At 42.5% G+C, this 22125-nt stretch overlaps 1 protein-coding gene across 1 annotated transcript in view; it reads right to left on the reverse strand.

The window, feature by feature from the left end:
• SBNO1 (strawberry notch homolog 1 (Drosophila)) overlaps positions 1-22125 on the reverse strand; it is a 56783-nt gene that overhangs the window by 19956 nt on the left and 14702 nt on the right. The window contains exons 12-26 of the mRNA XM_011964539.1: positions 21863-22014; positions 19757-19954; positions 18935-19102; positions 18668-18843; positions 18134-18265; positions 15432-15567; positions 13475-13587; positions 13301-13372; positions 11539-11638; positions 9347-9421; positions 8376-8522; positions 8157-8251; positions 7971-8063; positions 3673-3810; positions 1910-1986 (exon numbers count right to left, since the gene is read on the reverse strand). Coding sequence (XP_011819929.1) covers positions 1910-1986; positions 3673-3810; positions 7971-8063; positions 8157-8251; positions 8376-8522; positions 9347-9421; positions 11539-11638; positions 13301-13372; positions 13475-13587; positions 15432-15567; positions 18134-18265; positions 18668-18843; positions 18935-19102; positions 19757-19954; positions 21863-22014 — 1872 coding nt within the window. The remainder of the gene's footprint in view (positions 1-1909; positions 1987-3672; positions 3811-7970; positions 8064-8156; positions 8252-8375; positions 8523-9346; positions 9422-11538; positions 11639-13300; positions 13373-13474; positions 13588-15431; positions 15568-18133; positions 18266-18667; positions 18844-18934; positions 19103-19756; positions 19955-21862; positions 22015-22125) is intronic.

Raw genomic sequence — 22125 nt, forward strand, 5'->3', positions numbered from 1 at the left:
GGTTGCAGTGAGCCAAGATCGTGCCAGTGCACTCCAGCCTGGGAGACAGAGCAAGGACCCCATCTCAAAAAAAAAAAAAAAAAAAAAAAAAAAAAGTTTGTAGGTTAACTTTTAAAACTTTTTTTTTTTTTATTTTGAGATCGAGTCTCGCTGTCACCCAGGCAGGGGTGCAGTGCCACGATCTCAGTTCACTGCAACTTCTGCCTCCCAGGATCAAGCAATTCTCGTGCCTCAGCCTCCCAAGCAGCTGGGATTACAGGCGTCTGCCACCATGCCCTGCTAATTTTTGTATTTTTAGTAGATACGTGGTTTCACCATGTTGGCCGGGCTGGTCTTAAACTCCTGGCCTCATGTGATCCATCTTGACCTCTCAAGGTGCCAGGACTACCGGCAAGCCAATGGCACCTAGCTGGCCTACCTTTTAAAACATTTTATCTTACAGACTTTTTCTAATTTTCAGTGGCACTAATTTACTCTCATAATGAAAACCAAAAGCACTACTCACATCAAAGCCAACTTATGCACCTACAGAAGGAGCCCAAACCATCAAAAAACAAACAAAAAAACCCCTCAAGCTAAAATTCATTTACACCTTATATTCCTTTTCATGAAGTGGGTCAGATACCGCAAGAGCATTAACTACTTAATGAGGGAGAAAACTATGATTTGCAGATATGAGAGTATACGAGGTCACAAAGTGAACACTGCAAGCTAAGGGGTGAGGGGGCACAGCAAGAAGCACTCCAAGACTCAACAACAAAAGTTTGCGTGTGCTGTGCTGTTAACTTTGGGCATCTCCCTGGTTTCTTAGACATTCCCTAGATCTGGGACACCAGTAAAGCTTTTTTAAAAAAGAAAGGAAGAAAGAAAAGAGCCCAGCTACTCAGGAGGCCGAGATGGGAGGGGTTTGAGGCTGCAGTGAGCTACGACTGGCTGCATTGTTCTCCAGCCTAGGTGATATAATGAGACTGTCCTTTGAAATAACCAACCAAACAAAAAAAAACACGGAGAGTGACAGAAGGAGGGCGAAAAAGTGTTTTGTTTTTTTTTTTAAGACAGAGTTTTGCTCTTGTTGCCCAGGCTATATAGTACAATGGCACGATCTCAGTTCACCGCAAACCCCGCCTCCCGGGTTCAAGCGATTCTCCTGCCTCGGCCTCCTGAGTAGCTGGGATTACAGGCATGTGCCACCACAGCCGGCTAATTTTGTATTTTTTTTTTTTTTTTTAAGTAGAGACGGGGTTTCTCCATGTTGGTCAGGCTGGTCCCGAACTCCCAATCTTAGGTGATCCGCCCGCCTCAGCCTCCCAAAGTGCTGGGATTTTTTTTTTTTTTAAATGGAGTCTCGCTCTGTCACCCAGACTAGAGGCAATAGCGCAATTTTGACTCACTGCAACTTCCACCTTCTGGGTTCAAGCAATTCTCCTGCCTCAGCCTCCCAAGTAGCTTGGATTACAGGCGCCCGCCACCACACTGGCTAATTGTTTTGTATTTTTAGTAAAGATGGGGTTTCACCATGTTGGCCAGGATGGTCTTGAACTCCTGACCTCAGGTGTTCCGCCCACCTCAGCCTCCCAAAGTGCTGGGATTACGGGCGTGAGCCACCACGCCCGGCCATGAAAAAGCAAGTTCTAACATGAAGGATGACTGTTAAAGTCACGCTGCCAGACAACAGTTTGGCTGGAAATCAGAAAGCATCAGTGAAGAGTAAGGAGGCACATAAACTAAACAGTTTCATAAACAGTACACAAACTACAACCATCCAGTAAATATCCCTGATGGAACACACCACGCCTGACAATACCTAATCTGTTAGTTAATTCATGAGGACATACTGGTAAAGAGTGAAGGTGTATTTAAATCTCAATTAAAATTTGGAAAATACGGTAGGAAACATGAAAATACTAACCAATAAGCATGAGTACAAGTATCTGCAGATGAATTATACTGATCTAACCAGTGCATCAGGGCATCATCTGAGACGACCTGTAAAAATGAGAAAAATTTCACTGAAAACAGTATTGCTTTAAATAAACTGGTTACCTAGTCTCGACTATAATTCTAAGAGGCAACCAATTTAAAATAATCTCTACACAAAAAGCCTTACCGTTGCCATTAACTGAATCTGAATGCCATTTCAAAAGTTCCGTCATGCTGGTTCCTCTTATACAATACATTTTTCAAATAACTACTTAACTTTGTTTTCAAATCAGAATGGCTACAAATAATAATATAAGGTAATATTAATAAAATAAAACCTAATAGTAAATGTTAGGAAAAATGGTCGCTTACTGTTTTCTATAAATCATTGCAAAATATAAACATAGAGGCATCCTCACAATAAAACTAAGAGGTAGTGAGAAGGGCTTTAAACATTCTAACTTTTGTGATTAGCATGGGAAGCTTCCTTTACTGAAGAGGTAAGCTATTTCAAATAATCATTTTAGGCTGGGCACGGTGGTTCATGCCTATAATCCCAGCACTCTGGGAGACCAAGGCGGGTGATCACTTAAGGCCAGGAGTTCAAGACTAGACTGGCTAACATGGGGAAACTCTGTCTCTACTAAACATACAAAAAAAAAATTAGCCAGGTGTGTAGCACATGCCTGTAATCCCAGCTACTTGGGAATCTGAGGCACAACAATCACTTGAACCCGTGAGGCGAAGGTTACAGTGAGCCAAGATTGCACTACTACACTCCAGCCTGGGCAACAGAAGGAGGCACCCTAGAAGTTTCTTAAGGCTGCAAACATTAAGACTGTGATATTAGCATTACAAAAGTTGACATTTTTCTTAAACCAGGCTGGGTGTGGTGGCTGACACCTGTTAATTCTAGAACTTTGGGGGGCAGAGGTGAAAGAATTGCTTGAGACCATGAGACCAGACCAGTCCAGCCTTTGCAACATAGTGAGATCTCATTAAAAAAAAAAAAAAAAAAGAGGAAAATATAATTTCATACCTAGAAAAACTATCTTAAACAATTTCAATATATTATAAAATAAGTTTGTTTTTTTTTTTTTTTTTTTTTTTTTTGAGACGGAGTCTTGCTCTGTCACCCTGGCTGGAGTGCAGTGGAACAATCTCGGCTTACTGTAGCCTCCATGTCCCAGGTTTAAGCGATTCTCCTGCCTCAGCCTCCTGAGTAGCTGGGACTACAGGCGTGCGCCACCACACCTGATTATCTTTTGTATCTTTAGTAGAGACAAGGTTTTACCATGTTGGCCAGGCTGGTCTCGAAATCCTGACCTCCAGTGATCCAACTGCCTCGGCCTCCCAAAGTGCTAGGATCACAGGCATGAGCCACCGCGCCCAGCCAAAATAAGTATTCTTTTTTTTTCTTTTGAGATGAAGTTTCACTCTTGTTGCTCAGGCTGGAGTGCAATTGCTCCACCTTGGCTCACTGCAACCTCCGCCTCCTGGGTTCAAGCGATTCTCCTACTTCAGCCTCCCGAGTAGCTGCGATTACAGGTATGCATCACCATCCCGGGCTAATATGTTGCATTTTCAGTAGAGACGGAGTTTCTCCATGTTGGTCAGGCTGGTCTCAAACTCCCAACCTTAGATGATCTGCCCGCCTCGGCCTCCCAAAGTGCTGGGATTACAGGTGTGAGCCACTACGCCTGGCCCAAAATAAGTGTTCTTATATAATATAAAGTACAAATGAAAAAATACCTTCTTATATTTCTTTTTTAGATCAGCATAAATTTCTAATTTGAGCTGTTTCCCAGTATTTGGTCGATAAACTAAGAAAAGTTTCTTTTTAGGATTCACTTCTTTAACTAAGATGGCAGTTTTCTTGTTGTTCCTTATCTGTTTAAAGAAAATGACAAAATATAAAGATTTTACAACACACACTTTAAGACATGTTTTTGTATCATCACATCAGCATATATAATCACTTGAGACTGTAACACTAAGTAAGTACCTAGATAGGTAACTTCAAAAAACACCAAAACTGCTTGTTTAAAAGACTGTAACATGGCCACACCCAAAGGGCAGTTATTGGACCTTAATTCCGGCTAAAACAAAGGTTAAAGACCAAAGTTATCTTCAGAAAACTATGTGGAATTAGCTTTAATGCACAAATGTCCAATACAGATCATTTTGCTTCTTTTATATCCTGTACCTGGAATCCCAATCAAGTAGCCTCAGAGAGATAAGAAAAACCAAGTGTAATAAAATGTTAACAGTAGAATCCAGGTAGTAGGCATTAGGGGTCTTCAGAGAAAGTTCTTTTAGCTCTGCTGTATGTTTTTAAACATCTCTCAGTAAAATGGAAAAATAAATATTACTCTCCTTTCAGGTTAACAATAGAATTCAAGCCTCTCCAAGCTAAGGCCTTGGATAGCCCCAGTGCTCTGCACTTGTCTACTCTGCCAGTACTGCCTTTCCTGATGTCACAGGGTTTTGAAGGGCAAAGTGAGAGATCACCTGATAAAGTGTTCTGTAAACAGCAAAGCTATGGCAGCAGAAAGCAAAAATGTTGAACAAATTGTCCACATATATGGAGATAAAAATGGAAGAAAGGGAAGCATTAGAGAAATGTTGGAATCCAGGTATGTATTTTTAACTTTTTTTTTTTTTTTTTTTTTGAGACAGAGCCTTGCTCTGTCACCAGTCTATAGTGGCACGATCTTGGCTCACTGCAAGCTCCGCCTCCCGGGTTCAAGGCGATTCTCCTGCCTCAGCCTCCCAAGTAGCTGGGACTACAGGTACCCGCCACCATGCCCAGCTAATTTTGTATTTTCAGTAGAGACAGGGTTTTTCCATGTTGGCCAGGCTGGTCTCGAACTCCCGACCTCAGGTGATCTGCCCGCCTCGGTCTCCCAAAGTGTTAGGATTATAGGCATGAGCCACCATGCTTGGCCTACTTTTAACTTTTTAAAGTTGGATTTATGAGAGAAACTTTAAGAGGAAGGAGTTACTCTTAAAAACTCCACTTAACTCAAGGAAAAACTGGAAAATTCATTTCTTCCATAATGAAGACTGAACAGCTTCTAAACAATCATTTCTGGAGCAACACGGAAGGAAAAAGAAAAGTTTCAAAGTAAAACCACTTTCCCAGCCCTCTAACACAATAAATCATTGTTTGTGGGGCTATTAACTTTTTATATTAATTCTTGTAATAAAAAACATAATCTTTTACTTTCTTCTTCATGAATATTAAAGACCCTTGGTCTCTTACTTTTTCCAACGAATTGAAACATTGTTTATATAATTACTGTAAAGTCATAAAACAATGGTTAAGGTGAAGATTATATTTAAAATTATTTATCAGCTGACAGGAAACATCCAAACCTATACTTACAGGATAGTGTTTAGACACTTAAGAATGGGCTCTGTCTTGACAGTGTCAGGTTAATTATACATCATCACAGAACAGTGGAAAGCGATTCTGACATTGACTTCCTAATGGCAGCACAGGTTACACACACTGAAAAGTATGGTGGCCTAATGCAGTGAAGGTTCAAAGGCAAACAAAGACCAGGAATGAGGTCTCTAGGGCCACCACTCCTCATGCCCAGCCACCTGTTGCCACGCAGAGAATGAAGGACCAGTATTACCACATCCTTCAACCTAAGGGAAGCTGGGGATCATGACTTTCATCACAATCTACCAACAGCGATATTCTGGCAATAATTTCAAATTAAAACTAACAACCAAGAGCCAGGTGCAGTGGCGCATGCCTGTAATCCCAGCCATTCAGGTGGTCAAGGTGACAGGATGGATCAAGCCCAGGAGGAGTTCGAGACTGTCCTGAAAACAATAACCAACGCCCTATGTGGACCAATCAAAATGGCCCCTATGGGGGAAAGCCAAGTAAAACACGTGAATTCTACCAATGTCAACATCTTGGTTGTGATATCACAATACAGTTTTGAAAAATATTACCACTGGGGGAACTGGTAAAAGTATGCAAGATGTTTATCTGCATCGTTTCTTATAATGACATGCAAATCAACCTACAGTTCAATCAGTATTTCAAAAACCCCAAAACCACCAAGGCACAGTAGCTGACAACTGTAATCCAGCACTTTGGGAGGCCGAGGTGGGAGCATCATTTAAGCCTATGAGTTTGAGACCAGCCTGGACAACACAGTGAGATATCAACCGCATTAAAAAAGAAAAAACAAAAAAACTAGCCAAGTGTGGTGGAGTGTACCTGTGGTCCCAGCTACTCAGGAAGATGAAGTGAGAGGACTGTCTGAGCCCAGGAGGTTGAAGCTGCAGTGAGCCGTGATCACGCACGCCACTGCATATCAGCCTGGGTGACAGTGGGAGGAGATCCCATTACAAAAAACAAAACCAAACCAGAAAACCCCAACTCAACTAGGAGCCAGATCTTTTGAGAGCTTTTCTCTAGATCAAGGATCAACAGCTTAGGCCTGTGGAATAAATCTAGCCTGGCGCTTCTAAACTGAAGTAAGTTTAAGAAGGAATGAAGGGGCCTGGTGCGGTGGCTCACGCCTGTAATCCCAGCACTTTGGGAGGTGGAGGCGGGGGGATCATGAGGTCAGGAGATCAAGGCCATCCTGGCTAATATAGTGAAACCTCGTCTCCACTAAAACTAAAAAACTTAGCTGGGCGTGGTGGCACACGCCTGTAGTCTCAGCTACTCAGGAGGCTGTAGCAGAAGAATCGCTTGAACGTGGGAGGCGGAGGTTACGGTGAGCCAAGATCGCGCCACTGCACTCCAGCCTGGGTGACAGACTGAAACTCTGTCTCAAAAAACAAAAACAAAACAACCCCAAATATCTTAAGAGAACTGGTGAAATAAAAACTATGTTGTCTAAAGTAAGTCAGTATGAAACTCAAGATACTGTTAAGTATCTATACATATATGTATAGTTATGTGTGCACACACACACCCCTTAGTTCTGTCCACAGAGACAAATCATAACTGAAATAATGCAGCTGTTTTACTAACTGAAAAATGAGTCTTCAAGATATAAAGCATTATTAAGACTAAAGCAAGTCTCTGTCTTATGAAAAATGCTTAATTTAAGAAAATGTTGGCCGGGTGCGGTGGCTCATGCCTGTAATCCCAGCACTTTGGGAGGCTGAAGTGGGCAAATCACGACGTAAGGAGATTGAAACCATCTTGGCTAAGATGGGGAAACCCCATCTCTACTAAAAATGTAAAAAATAATTAGCCGGGTGTGGTGGCGGGCGCCTATAGTCCCAGCTACTTGGGAGGCTGAGGCAGGAGAATGGCGTGAACCCGGGAGGCGGAGCCTGCAGTGAGCTGAGATTGCGCCACTGGACTCCAGCCTGGGCGACAGAGCAAGACTCCGTCTTTTAAAAAAATAAAAATAAAAAAAAATAAAAACAATAAAGAAAATGTTAACAATTCAGCCAGGCGTGGTGGCTCACACCCATAATTCCAGCACTTTGGGAGGCCAAGGCAGGCAGATCATCTGAGGTCAGGAGATCGAGACCAGCCCGGCCAACATGGCGAAACTTTGCCTCTACTAAAAATACAAAAATTAGGAAGGGTGATGTGGCTCACGCCTGTAATCCCAGCACTTTGGAAGGCTGAGGCAGGCAGATCACCTGAGGTCGGCAGTTCGAGACCAGCCTGATCAACATGAAGAAACCCTGTCTCTACTAAAAATACAAAATCAGCCAGGCCTAGTGGCACATGCCTCTAATTTCAGCTACTCGGGAGGCAGAGGATGTAGTGAGCCGAGATCGCACCATTGCACTCCAGCCTGGGCAACAAAGAGCGAAACTCTGTCTCAAAATAAAAAGAAAATATAAAATTCTAAACTCGCATCTAATAACATCCTTTAAAATGCATTAAGTAAAAACGTAATACAAATGGACAAACCCACAATTACAATGATAAATTACCAAAACAGAGAAAGCTAAACACAACTGGGAAACAGGTACAAAGTGAAGAGACAATTACAATATTGGCCATTAAAAAGTATTATATATCTGAATAGCATTTAAAGGAAAAGTCGTACTTGCAATGACAAGTAAAAGCCATCGTCTGGTCCTGTCAGCTCAGCCCAAATCTTGGTAGCTTCCTCCCATGACATTCCCCTCTCTACACTAATCTGTAAGAGAAACAACAAAATTTAAACTCATTTCTGTAAATGCATCTCATGGGAAGACGATAATTCCACATGCACAACATTTTCTAAACTTACTGTGTATAATTCTACGTGGCCAGAGGTTGAATACCCTGGAGTCAGAAACTTTTTAACATCACTCTTCCTCACCTTTTCATCTCCAGAACCAAGATCTTGAACAACAGAAAGAAACATATAAATGTAAAAAGAACATTTTTATAAGGTACACACATTTAAAGAATTTCTCCACTCCACATTTTCCCTGCGGGCGTTGGGAAGGATATTTTCCCTACTTACCTAAGATTCCCATATCGTATCTTCCATTTTTTTTGGCATTTTGAACAACTGCAGTAAGTGTGTCCGCAAAATACTGAAATAATGCGTTCTGCTGATGTACCTCCATGCCTAAAATTCTATTTAAGAATTTCCCTATGTTGTTATAATCTGTAAAGACAAAAGATGAATGTTTTCATGCATTCAAATAATTAAAAATTTTTTATTCATCTAGGCTTAGTTCGAGTCCCACTTTCTCTTCTAAAAGTCTTCCTTCTTAACTCTTACACTGTCCTCACAAGGCTGTAATCTGCCCATTTCTCTCTCTAGGAATTAGCACCACTGCAGGATATGCTCAAAAGAGGTTTGTCAAACTGAATTCTCAACTGTAGCGGCACAATTAGAATGTCTGGGAGCTTTGGGAAACTACAAATGTCTAGGCTCCACCCCTGACTTCAGTAATTTTTTGTTTTGTTTTGTTTTTTGAGACGGAGTCTTGCTCTGCTGTTGCCCAGGCTGGAGTGCAGTGGTGCAATCTTGGCTCACTGCAACCTCCCCATCCCAGATTCAAGTTCTCCTGCCTCAGCCTCCCGAGTAGCTGGGATTACAGATGTCTGCCACCACGCCTGTCTAATTTTTGTATTTTTAGTAGAGATGGGTTTCCACCATCTTAGCCAGGATAGTCTTGGACTCCTGACCTTGTGATCTGCCTGCCTTGGCCTCCCAAAGTAATGGTATTACAGGCATGAGCCATCATGCCCAAACAATTTTTTTTTTTAGACGGAGTCTCGCTCTACTGTTGCCCAGGCTGTACTGCAGTGGTGCAATCTTGGCTCACTGCAACCTCTGCCTTGCGGGTTCAAGCCCCACAGCAGCCAAAACCACCCAGAATGTTTTCAGAACATGAAGCTTCCCCTTTGGCTCAAAAGCATACGTCATAATGGACTTTAATACTATAGCAACAGTTATGTGCTACACAAAGTTAATAGTAGTACCTTTATCGAGAGTAAGAATTCCCGAGCGATCTTCTACATTTATCAGACCAACTCCTATCAGTCCTTGTCGAACATCTGTAAGAACAGGATCAACTCTGACTCATAAATTACAAGAGATGTCTACAATGTACCACTAAGTGAGAAAAGGATGTTGCAAGTAACATCATGCCATTTAAAAAAAAAAAACCTTGATATTTATATAAACATGGAGAAAATGTGGAGAGAACTGCCCCTGTTCACACTGTCATCTGTGACCTAAGAAGGTGAGAATGGAAGGAGGGTTAAGAGGACCACATTAACTCTCTTCATTATACATGTTAAGATTCTTTTCTTTTTTTTTGAGTCTCACTCTGTCACGCAGGCTGGAGCGCAGGATGCGATCTCAGCTCACTGCAACCTCTGCCTCACGGGTTCAAGCAATACTCCTGCCTCAGCCTCCCGAGTAGCTGGGACTACAGGCTAATTTTTGTATTTTTAGTAGAGACAGGGTTTCGCCATGCTGGCCAGGCTGGTCTCAAACTCCTAACCTGGAGATCCACCCAGCTCAGCCTCCCAAAGTGCTGAGATTACAGGTGTGAGCCACTGTACCAGGCTGCAACATTATTGTCATTACTTATAATAAACAAGTTATCTATCTATCCATCTATCTAATAATTTTTTGAGACAGGGTCTGACTATGTCGCCCAGGCTGGAGTGCAATGGCATCATCTTGGCTTACTGCAACCTCTGCCTCCCAGGCTCAAGGGATCCTCTCACCTCAGCTTCCTGAGGAGCTGGGACTACAGGCGTGTACCACTGTGCCCGGCTAATTTTTTTGTAATTTTTTTAGAGAAGGGGTTTCTCCATGTTGCCCAGGCTTGTCTTGATCTCCTGAGCTTAAATGATCCACCTGCCTTGGCCTCCCAAAGTGCTGAGATTACAGGTGTGAGCCACTGCGCCTAGCCATAACCTGTAATTTTAAGAAGTTAGAAATAAATCAAGGAGTCTTTTTTTTTTTTCTCCCTGAGACAGGGTCTCTGTCACCCAGGCTGGAATGCAGTGGTGCCATCACAGTTCACTACAGCCTCCACCTCCTAGGCTCAAGCAATCCTCACCCTTCAGCCTCCCAAAGTGCTGGGATTACAGGCATGAATCACCGCCCCCAGCCCAGGGAGTTGTTTCTGACACTGCTGATGTCAAAAGGAATGAAGGTATAGGGTCAACCTGGTCAACATGGCGAAACCCCATCTCTATTGAAAATACAAAAATTAGCCAGGTATAGTGGCGGGCATCTGTAATCCCAGCTACTCGGGAGGTTCTGGCAGGAGAATCCTTTGAACCTGATAGCGGAGGTTGTATGAGCCAAGATCATGCCATTGCACTCCAGCCCAGGTGACAGTGCGAGACCTTGTCTCAAAAAAAGAAGAAAAAAAAAAGACATTTCCAAATACACGAACGAAAAAAGGCTATGCCACATGTATCCATCACCCAGTTTAAACAACTGTGAATTCATGGCCAATTTTGTTTCATTCAAACCTCCCACCCCTACCAATCAATCCTCAAAGATTACTTACCTAGGTACTTTTTCAACTTTAAATTGAATTTTAAAAGTTATTTGGGGCTGGGCACGGTAGCTAATGCCTGTAATCCCAGCACTTTGGGAGGCTGAGGCGGACAGATCACAAGGTCAGGAGATCAAGACCATCCTGGCCAACATAGTGCAACCCTGTCTCTACTAAAAATACAAAAATTAGCTGGGCATGGTGGCTTGTGCCTGTAATCTTAGATACCCGGGAGGTTGAGGCAGGAGAATGGCTTGAACCAGGGAGTTGGAGGTTGCAGTGAGCCGAGATCACACCACTGCACTCCAGCCAGGCGACAGAGCAAGACTCGGTCTTAAAAAAAAAAAAAAAAGGCTATTTGGCAAAGTGATTTTACTTAATGTACTAAAACGACTTTCCTCTTTTAAATCTATTATTAGACAAACATGCTTTCACTATATCAACAGTAAGAGCACTTTCATTTGAATAAAATTTGCTTTAATAAATCTGTTTAATACAAGATACTTATGTGTCCTAGTAACCATTAATTTCAAAGTTTTATACAGTTTATGTCCAAAGAAAAAAACTAATATAACAGCAAACGTTACAACAGGTTTGAGTACATCTTTGTCAATAATCATTGTCGTTGTTATGAATATTTTTAAAACTTACCTTTAAAAAATTCTCCAGGATAGTCTGGAGGTGGTGATACCATAGGAGAATCCAAGTTTACAATGGATTTCATGACAATTTCTAAAGCATTTCTTCCATACTGCAAAAAAAATCAAAACCTTTAACCACTTTCAGCATTTGGATACTCTTCAATCACATTACCACCTAAATACTATAAAAACTATTGGCTGGGCACGTTGGCTCATGCCTGTAATCCCAGCACTTTGGGAGGTTGAGGCGGGTGGATACCCTGAGGTTGGGAGTTCAAGATCAACCTGACTAACATGGTGAAACTCCATCTCTACTACAAAAAATTAGCTGGGTGTGGTGGCAGACACCTGTAATCCCAGCTACTCGGAAGGCTGAGGCAGGAGAATCGCTTGAACCTGGGAAGTGGAGGCTGTAGTGAGCCAAGATGGCGTCATTGTGCTCCAGCCTGCACGACAAGAGCAAAAAACTCTCTCTCAACAAAACCCCCAAAAAACCACAAACTATTATTGTACCAAAGATTCAAAAAAGCAATTCTCAATTATCTTTATACTTATTTATTTTTTCTTCTTTTGGAGACAAGAGTTTTGCTCATCACCCAGGCTGGAGTGTAATGTCACGATCTCCACTCACTGCAACCTCTGCCTCCCGGGTTCAAGCGGTTCTCTGCCTCAGCCTCCCAAGAAGCTGGGACTACAGGTGCCTGTGGCCACCATGCCCAATTTTTTTTTTCCTTTGACACGGAGTCTTGCTCTGTCGACAGGCTAGAGTGCAAGGGGTATAAACTCGGTTCACTGCAACCTCTGTATCCCGGGTTGAAGTGATTTTCCTGTCTCAGCCTCCTGAGTAGCTAGGACTACAGGCTTGAGTCACCACGCCCAGCTAATTTTTCTATTTTTAGTAGAGACAGGGTTTCACCATGTTGGCCAGGATGGTCTCGATCTCTTGACCTCGTGATCCGCCCACCTTGGTCTCCCAAAGTACTGGAATTATAGGCGTGAGCCACTGTGCCCAGCCACACCCAACTAATTTTTATATAATTTTTTGAGACACAGTTTTGCCCTACTGCCCAGGCTGCAGTGCAGTGGCATGATCTTGGCTCACTGCAACCTCTGCCTCCTAAGTAGCTGGGACTGCAGGTGAGTGCCACCACGCCCAGCTAATTTGCTGTATTTTTAACAGAGACAGGGTTTCACTATGTTGGTCAGGCTGGTCTCGAACTCCTGACCTCAGGTGATCCACCTGCCTTGGCCTCCCAAAGTGGTCGGATTACAGGTGTGAGCAACCGATTCCGGCCTAATTTTTGTATTTTTTTTTTTTTTTAAGTACAGATGTGGTTGCACCAGATTGGCCAGGCTGGTCTCGAATGCCTGACCTCAGGTAATCCACCCACCTGGGCCTCCCAAAGCGCTGGGATTACAGGCATGAGCCATTGCGCCTGGCCTTTATATATATTTTATACTGCCTAATTCATGTCTCTACACATAGCAAACGTGAGAAAAATTAACTTCCTTTACTTCTGAGAACTCACAGTTAATTCATTCTCATTTGTTCTTGTTTTCCAAAAGGAATAAAGACAACCACATTGCTGTACTGATACTTAACATGTGATCTAACTTACATGTGAAATTCTGTCTTACAGGAAGTCATGATTTTAAAGCAAATGCATACGAGAGGCAGTTTTGTTTTAGACAGTAACTACCTTTCTTTCACGTTCCCTACAGCTACCATACACTATCACAAGTTTTCAGAGATACTGAAAGTTGAAATGTACCTTATTATCAAAGTTGAACCTGCTCAGATCCCTAGATTCTGTTGCTCTTCTATCGCCATGTGTAAGTGCCCCCTATTAAAACAAAAATTGCAGTCAAGGCACAGGTAACCTTTTACCAGAAAACAGGTACAACAGATCATCTTTTACACACAGCCACACAACTCCAAAACTCACCAAACTCTCAAGTCTTTTAGCAACAATAGATGCAAATCTTTGTTCTCCTGCCAGTTCAGAAATCAGAAAGACATATTCAGGAGCAGTCACTTGGTTTGATCTATGAGTTCGTCCTGCAACGAAATTTTTTTTTAAAGATCATTGATTTTGTTCGCTGAATAGAATATTCTGAGATGTATTCCTAGCATTTAATACTAAACTGGTATTGGGAAACCACTAAACAAGAAAAATTACAGATAATGTTAAATTACCAAAACACACATAAAACTGCTTAATGATAGAAGTATTAGCATTGCTATCTCAATTTTGCTTAACCACATGTTACTGATACACAGTTACTCTGGATTTTCCCACAACTGTTTTTCAAATCATTGGTCACAAGAACATGAAGATGGAGGGAGGAGCTGTGTGCCTTTGGTGAAGCTACTGAGGTTGGAAAAGCATATGGAAGTAGCAGCTTCTGATATGGACCTAATACATCCTTAAATTTTATAAGGACACTCCTTGAGGAGCCCTGTTCTTGGAACCCCACAAATTCCCACCATATATATATTTTTTACAACTTGTAAACAGGCAAAAAATGAATTCATAATGCATCATATACTATAAGGTACATATAACACTCCTTAAATGCAAGATCTGAGATTTCGAGTTATAAGATATAAGACACTGGCTGGGCACGGTGGCTCAAGCCTGTAATCCCAGCACTTTGGGAGGCGGAGGTGGGCAGATCACAAGGTCAGGAGATCGAGACCATCCTGGCCAGCACGGTGAAACCCTGTCTCTACTAAAAAATACAAAAAATTAGCCGGGCATGGTGGTGGGTGCCTGTATTCCCAGCTACTCAGGAGGCTGAGGCAGGAGAATGGCGTGAACCCAGGAGGCGGAGCTTGCAGTGAGCCGAAATCGCGCCACTGCACTCCAGCCTGGGCGACAAAGCGAGACTCCATCTCAAAAAAAAAAAAAAAAACATTAAACAGGATTTGTTGTTGTTGTTGTTAGAGTTTCGCTCTTGTTGCTGAGGCTGGAGTGCAATGGCTCGATCTCAGCTCACTGCGACCTCTGCCTCCTGGGTTCAAGCGATTCTCCTGTCTCAGCCTCCCGAGTAGCTGGGGTTACAGGTATAAGCCATCACACCCGGCTAATTTTGTATTTTTAGTAGAGACAGGGTTTCTCCATGTTGGTCAGGCTGGTCGCGAACTCCTGACCTCAGGTAATCCGCCCACCTCAGCCTGCCAAAGTGCTGGGATTACAGGCATGAGTCACTGCGCCCAGCCTGTTTTTGAAGTCACACTTTGTCACCCAGGCTCGAGTGCAGTGGTGAAATCATATCTCACCGCAGTCTTGAACTCAAGTAATTCTCCCACCTCAGCCTCCTGAGTAGCTGGGACTACAGACACATGCCATCACATCCAGCCAATTTTTCTTCTCTTTTCTTTTTTTTTTTTTTTGAGATGCAATCTCCCTATGTTGCCCAGGCTGGAGTGCAACGGCGTGATCTCAGCTCACTGCAGCCTGCGCCTCCCAGGTTCAAGCGATTCTCTGCCTCAGCCTTCTGAGTAGCTGGGAGTACAGGTGTGTGCCAACACACCCAGTTAATTTTTGTGTTTGTAATTTTAGTAGAGGCTCGGTTTCATCATGTTGACCAGGCTGGTCTCAAACTATTACCTCAAGTGATGCACCCACTTTGGCCTCCTAAAGTGCTGGGGTTACAGGCACAAGTCACTGCTCTCAGCTCAGTTTTTCTTTTCTTTTGGTAGAGACAGGGTCTCACTATGTTGCCCAGGCTGGTCTCAAACTCCTGGACTCAAATTATCCTCCCACCGTGGCCTCCCAAAATATTGGAATTACAGGCATTAGCCACTGTGCCTGGCCTAAACCTAGGTTTTGATATGCACAAATTTACCCAATGATTCCTAGCTGGATAATTAAGTGAAATCCAGTTGTAGGAACTTACCGAATTGCTGAATTGCTCTATCAGCGCTCCAGGGTAATTCTAAAGTCATATGAACTCTTCGTCTTTGATTTTTAGCTCTCCTATCTGCTTGTAATGAAATACCTGAGCTGGCAGCTTCTGAGATGATAGCAATATTCTGTGTCAAATATAAGAAAAATAAAGTCACCTTTGCGTAAGAACAAGCAGGCCAGTGCCTTAAATGAAGTCCTTCAGCAGACTGCTTACACTCTCCTTCTTTCTCAACAATAAGACTCCCAATTTTATTTCCCAGTCTCCCTTACAGCTAAGTGTGAACATTCTCCAGCCAGCAAGGTGTAGGTAAAATGTATGATGCACAGGAAATGTCCTTAAAAGCAGGCGACATGCCCTTCTCATCCCCTTGTCTCCTCTCTTTTAGGTAAAATGTAGAGGTAGTGACAGAGTCTGAAGCAGGTATCTTGGAATACAAAGGTAACTTGGAAATGGAGGCCCACGTAATTTAATGAACAACACGGAAGATGCCTGGGCTTCAAGGGGGCATACAAGCCCTTCTCCACCTACCCAAATGTGTCCATGAGAGAAATAATCTTCTCTCTTATTGAAACCAATACTTAACAGACTTTGTATTTTCTGTTATTTAGCAACCAAAACTAATTCCAACTACTGTAATTCCTAATGCATAAGGGTGTAGATTAATGAAGCAATTACATAAAATAACTAATACCTGTACCTACAATCTTGAAAATATGTATCATTAGCTTTTTGTATATATATATTTTTTGAGACAGGGTCTCACTCTGTCACACAAGCTGGAGTGCAGTGGTGCAATCATAGCTCTCTACAGTTTTCACCTCTCAAGCTCAAGCGATCCTTTCACCTCAGCCTCCCAGTAGCTGGGACTGTGGGCATGTACCACCATGTGACTATTTTCCCTGTACGGGGGGAGCGGGGGTCCCACTATGTTGCCCAGGCTGGTCTCAAACTCTTGTAATCCTACCACTTTTGAGAGGTTGAGGTGAATGGATCGTTTGAGGTCAGGAGTTCAAGACCAGCCTGGCCAACATGGCAAAACCCTGTCTCTATTAAATACACAAAAATTAGCCAGGTGTGGTGGTGTGTGCCTGTATTCCCAGCTACTTAGGAGGCTGAGGCAGAGAACTGCTTGAACCCGGGAAGTGGAGGTGGCAATGAGCCGAGATCGCACCACTGCATTCCAGCCTGGGGGACAAAGTGATGGTCCTTCTCAAACAAACAAAAAGTCTACAGAAAGAGTCTCTGGGTCAGCATAGTAGCTCATGCCTATAATCTCGGCATTTTGGGAGGCAGAGGTGGGCACATCACTTGAGGTCAGGAGTTCAAGAGAAGCCTTGTCAATATGGTGAAACCTGTCTCTGTCAAAAAATACAAAAATTAGCCAGGCGTGGAGGTGCGTGCCTGTAGTCCCAGCTACTCGGGAAGCTGAGGCACGAGAATCACTTTGACACAGGAGGCAGAGGTAACAGAGTTGAGATCACGCCACTGCACTGCACTCTAGCTTGGGCAACAGAGTGAGACTCTGTCTCAAAAAAAAAAAAAAAAAAAAAGAGTCTCTGGAGGCACCCAAAATCTCTACAATGGTTGGATATGGGAATGTAATCTATAAGCCATTTACAGTAAATCATCTTAATATAAAATGATACAGCAATAAAATACGCAGTGAAACCAAAGTTACTAGTAATATGGACATAAATATTTTAGACTCAAAATCAGAATGACACTACAATGACATTAGATGTCACAACACCAAGACGAACTAAGAGAACTTTTTTTTTTTTTTTTTTTGAGACAGTTGCCCAGGTTGGAGTGCAATGGTGCAGTCTTGGCTCACTGCAACCTCCGCTTCCCAGGTTCAAGCTATTCTGCTGCCTCAGCCTCCTGAGTAGCTGGGACTACGGGCACCTGCCACCATGCCCGACCAATTTTTGTATTTTTAGTAGAGGTGGGGTTTCACCATGTTTGCCAGGCTGGACTTGAACTCCTGACCTCATGATCCGCTCGTCATGGCCTCCCAAAGTGCTGGGATTACAGGCATAAGCCACCATGCCCGGCGTGAACGAAGTGTTTTACATCATGATTAAATATTTCAAAAGCCTCCAAAGTACTCAAGAGCCATATCTAATTCTATGCATTATACACAATATTTATTACATTCAATGATAAAATAATAAAAGCATGTAAAATATTCAGTAAGTAAGGGAAATTACTAAAAAAATATACGTAATAGCTCTGTTGCCCAGGCTGGAGTGTAATGGTGCGATCTCGGCTCACTGCAACCTGCGCCACCAAGGATTAAGCTATCCTCCCACCTCTGCCTTCTGAGCAGCTGGGACTACAGGCATGCACTACCACACCCAGCTAATTTTTTGTATTTTCAGTAGAGACGGGGTTTCACCATGCTACCCAGACTGGTCTCAAACTCCAGAGCTCAAATGATCTACCCGCCCTGGCCTCCCAAAATGCTGGGATTACAGGCCTGAGCCACTGCACCTGGCCAATATTTATTATATTTAATGACAAAATAATAAAAACACATACAATATTCAGTATGTACAATTACTAAAAAATACAGAATGACAATACTCAATGGACATAACTTATATTAAAAGGAAAAAAACTCTTCTGAAGCTTAATCTAAATATACGGGAATTGTTCTTTTCACTGAGAAACATCCTAGTAAAACATACCTTATCTCCATCCATAAATCGTTGTTTTTCTGTGATGTTTAGTATTTCCACAGGCACATCAAGTTCAGATCTTGACTCATAAGATATGCTTCCATCATCGTTGCTCACAACCCGTCCCTTGCGACCGGTCATCTGAGAAGCCAAACAATGTCATTACAATGAAGGTATCTGACTGCGGTGGATAGACTCAGTGCCTCTCTCCTTAAAGACACTTGGGAGATATGAGCACGGGCTGTGCTGCACCAGGCACTGAAGGATACAGAACACTGTAACGTAGTCCCTGGAAAAAGCTTGACACATGGCCACGATCACAAAAGATGATGCGTGACAAGTGCAGTAACTAGGACCAGTGGCTTGGGACGACACTCAGATACTGGAGGCAGCAGTTCACTGGGTGCAGGATGGCAACAAAAGTAGAACAAGAATTCTATGATCTAAGAAATTTAGATTATTATGTGATAATACTATAAATGCAACTCATTTTACAGGGGTTCAAATGGCAAAAATGTCACCAAGAGATACAGGCCTATTTACCTCAGCAACGTTCTCAGGGCCACCAAGTTCATCGATAAGTTCATCCAGGGTATTAGGGGGGAGGTCTTCAGCTAATTTTTCTAACTTATCAAGCAGGTCTTTCTTCATCTGCTGAGCCCTTTCCACAGCATCCTGACTTGTTATAAGGCTATTGTTACTGTTGGTGTTACTGTTAGCTAGGTAAAGAACATTTGTTAAAACTTAGTACAAAGTTTAAATATTTTTGTTTAAAAGAGTATTTCAAAAAGGAAGTTTCTATATGGATACCTGGTGTACTGTTAGGAGCAGGTGAGATAACTGGTGTAGATGAAAAACTAGGTCGTTTTGATCCAAGACCTGATGCTAATAAGGCACTTTGAATAGAATCTGGATCTATACTTTTCTTCTTTTTTTTCTCTTTGTTTTTCTTGTGGTCTTTTCTGATTAACCAGGGATCTGAGTGTTAAGGAAAGATATATGTCAAATCACTTGTTAAAACAAGTACAGAATCTTCAAAGGGAACAGCCTTTGAAATTTTTTCTTTTTTAAGACAGAGTTTCACTCTTGTTGCCCAGGCTGGAGTGCAATAGCGCAATCTCGGCTCACTGCAACCTCCACATCCCAGGTTCAAGTGATTATCCTGCCTCAGCCTCCGAGTAGCTGGGATTACAGGCATGTGCCACCACACCCGGCTAATTTTGTATTTTAAGTAGAGACAGGGTTTCTCCATGTTGGTTAGGCTGGTCTCGAACTCCCAGCCTCAGGTGATCCGCCCACCTCAGCCTTCCAAATTGCTGGCATTACAGGCATGATGAAATTTTTTATAGTGTTAACTGATAATTGATCACTACCTACATTAGTCATCCATACACCACAGGGTACAAATCCATGTTTTCAAGTTAAAAATAACTGCACAAAATTGAGGTTATCTTATCACATATATGAGGCTGAAACCTCCAGAAGGTAGATAAGCCTGGAGCTCTCCACCAAGCAAAGATTAGAATCTGTGTGATCATTTGTACTGTATAGAAGAAAAGGTTTCATACCCCATTTTCAAATACACTGAAATATTAATTATGCCTTAGTGCATATTTAATATACTGAACTTACCATTTTCATCATCCTCACTAGACTCATCTCTAAATGGGTTGAAATCGTCATCATCTCCAGAACTCATGTTTTTAGAGCTCTCATAGTCACTTTCTTCATTATCAGAGGCATCAGATTCACTTCCACTGTCATCAGAACTGCTACCAGTAAGGCCACCTACTTTTCGTGCTTTTTTGGCTTCTCGAGTTATTTCTTCACCTACCCCCAGTCACAAACAAGAGGGTCAGCCCAAATTCAATGTTTCTTAAGATCCAGTACATCATATTTAGTTCATGAATTAATTCAAATGAAAAGTGCAGAGGAAAAGTATTTATGTAAGTCAAAGAACAAACAGAATTCACAAGTCAGTGCAACCTTTTGGACTCCCATAAAAAATAAGGTTATAAACATTTATTCTGAAGAAGAGACTGGATACAGAAGTACTAAGTCAAGACTGCCTTCAAGTGTACCAGTTTCAAAACAAATTCAGGACAACAGAGTAAAAGCAGAAACTCTGGCATAGTCACAATTTGTGTATCGGATTTGAGAAGAGGCCTAATAATTATAGGTTTATAGACACAGAATACTTAGAAAATCAACAGAAAATCAATTTATAAAACTTTTTTATTTTTGGAGATAGGGCCTCACTCTGTTGCCCAGCCTGGAGTGCAGTGCCACAATCATAGCTCACTGCAGCCTCAACTTCCCTGGCTCATGTGATCCTCCCACCTCAGCCTCTCAAATACCCGGGACTACAGGCACATGCCACCATGACCAGATATTTTTTTTCCCAGTGTCTCACTCTGTCTCTCAGGCTAAAGTGTAGTGGCATAATCTTGGCTCACTGCAACCTCCAGCCCCCGAGTTCAAGAGATTCTAATACCTCAGCCTCCCGTGTAGCTGGGATTATGAAGCGCCCTGCCACCAGGCCCAGCTAAGTTTTGTATTTTATGTAGAGATGGGGTTTCGCCATATTGGCCAGGCTGGCCTTGAACTCCTGACCTCAGGTGATCCACCTGCCTCAACCTCCCAAAGAGCTGGAATTACAGGCGTGAGCCACCGTGCCCAGAAAGAAGTCAACTTCTAAAATCCAAACAGGGCTAGGTGGGATGGCTCACACCTGTAATCCCAGCACTTTGGGAGGCCCAGGCAGGCACACTGCTTAAGCTCAGGAGTTCAAGACCAGCCTGGCTAACATGGCGAAACCCCGTCTCTACTAAAAATACAAAAATTAGCAGGGCACGGTGGTGCATCCCTGTAATCCCAGCTCCTTGAACCCAGGAGGCAGAGTTGCAGTGAGCCAAGATGGTGCCACTGCACTCCAGCTCAGGTGACGGGGACCCTGTCACCAAAAAAAAAAAAAAAAAAAAAAAAAAAAAAAAAAAAAAAAAAAAAGGGCTCTTTTAAAGAAGACTACTGAAACACCCAGCTCTCTATATATTAAAAAACAGGTTTCACAATATACAAAGACACAGGTTTTAGTTCCCATGCATCATTAACTATCTCTGTGAACCTAGGAAAACTCTTTAACCTTTAAATCTTTCTGTGCTTTAGTGACCTCTATCTATAAAACTGGAAAAATAAGATCTAATTTCATATGGACCTCTGCCAGGTTATATGGTAGAATGTATACAGCCAAGTGCTTAACACACTGCCAACCACCAGTGAATTGCTCAATTCCTAATTTAAAACGGGGATAACTTGTGCATTCAAAATTGTACAAGTGACAGTGAAAATTTGGAATCATTTGTGAATTCATGGAAGGCAGTTCATTTCCAAAATATAGCCACTTTCAAATGCTTATGTTTGTGGTATTTTCGACATCAACTATTCTTTTTTTTTTGAGACGGAGTCTTGCTCTGTCACCCAGGCTGGAGTGCAGTGGCGCAATCTCGGTTCACTGCAAACTCTGCCTCCCAGGTTCACGCCATTCTCCTGCCTCAGCCTCCCGAGTAGCTGGGACTACAGGCGCCCACCATGACGCCCGGCTAATTTTTTGTATTTTTAGTAGAGACGGGGTTTCACCGTGTTAGCCAGAATGGTCTCCATCTCCTGACCTTGTGATCTGCCCGCCTCAGCCTCCCAAAGTGCTGGGATTACCTATTTTTCCTTTTTTAAAGTACTCACCTTTCCGCTTCTTTATTTTATTTTCTTTACAAGGACTATCTCTTGGTGAACTGTTGTTACTTGGAGCTGTCAAATCGATTCCTAGCAAACTATAAAGTTTTTTCCTGTCTGGAGCAGGAAAATGTTTTTCAATGAGTGACTGCAACACACCTCTGTAGGAGAGAAACAGTGACAATTACTGATTCAGTTGACAAAGTAATTATATGTAAAGTCTTATTAAATATATTGAAATATACCTTGCTCAGTTTTACAAAATATTGATA

The sequence above is a fragment of the Mandrillus leucophaeus genome, unplaced genomic scaffold (genome assembly GCF_000951045.1).
Source record: "Mandrillus leucophaeus isolate KB7577 unplaced genomic scaffold, Mleu.le_1.0 Scaffold7, whole genome shotgun sequence".
Classification (NCBI taxonomy): domain Eukaryota; kingdom Metazoa; phylum Chordata; class Mammalia; order Primates; family Cercopithecidae; genus Mandrillus; species Mandrillus leucophaeus.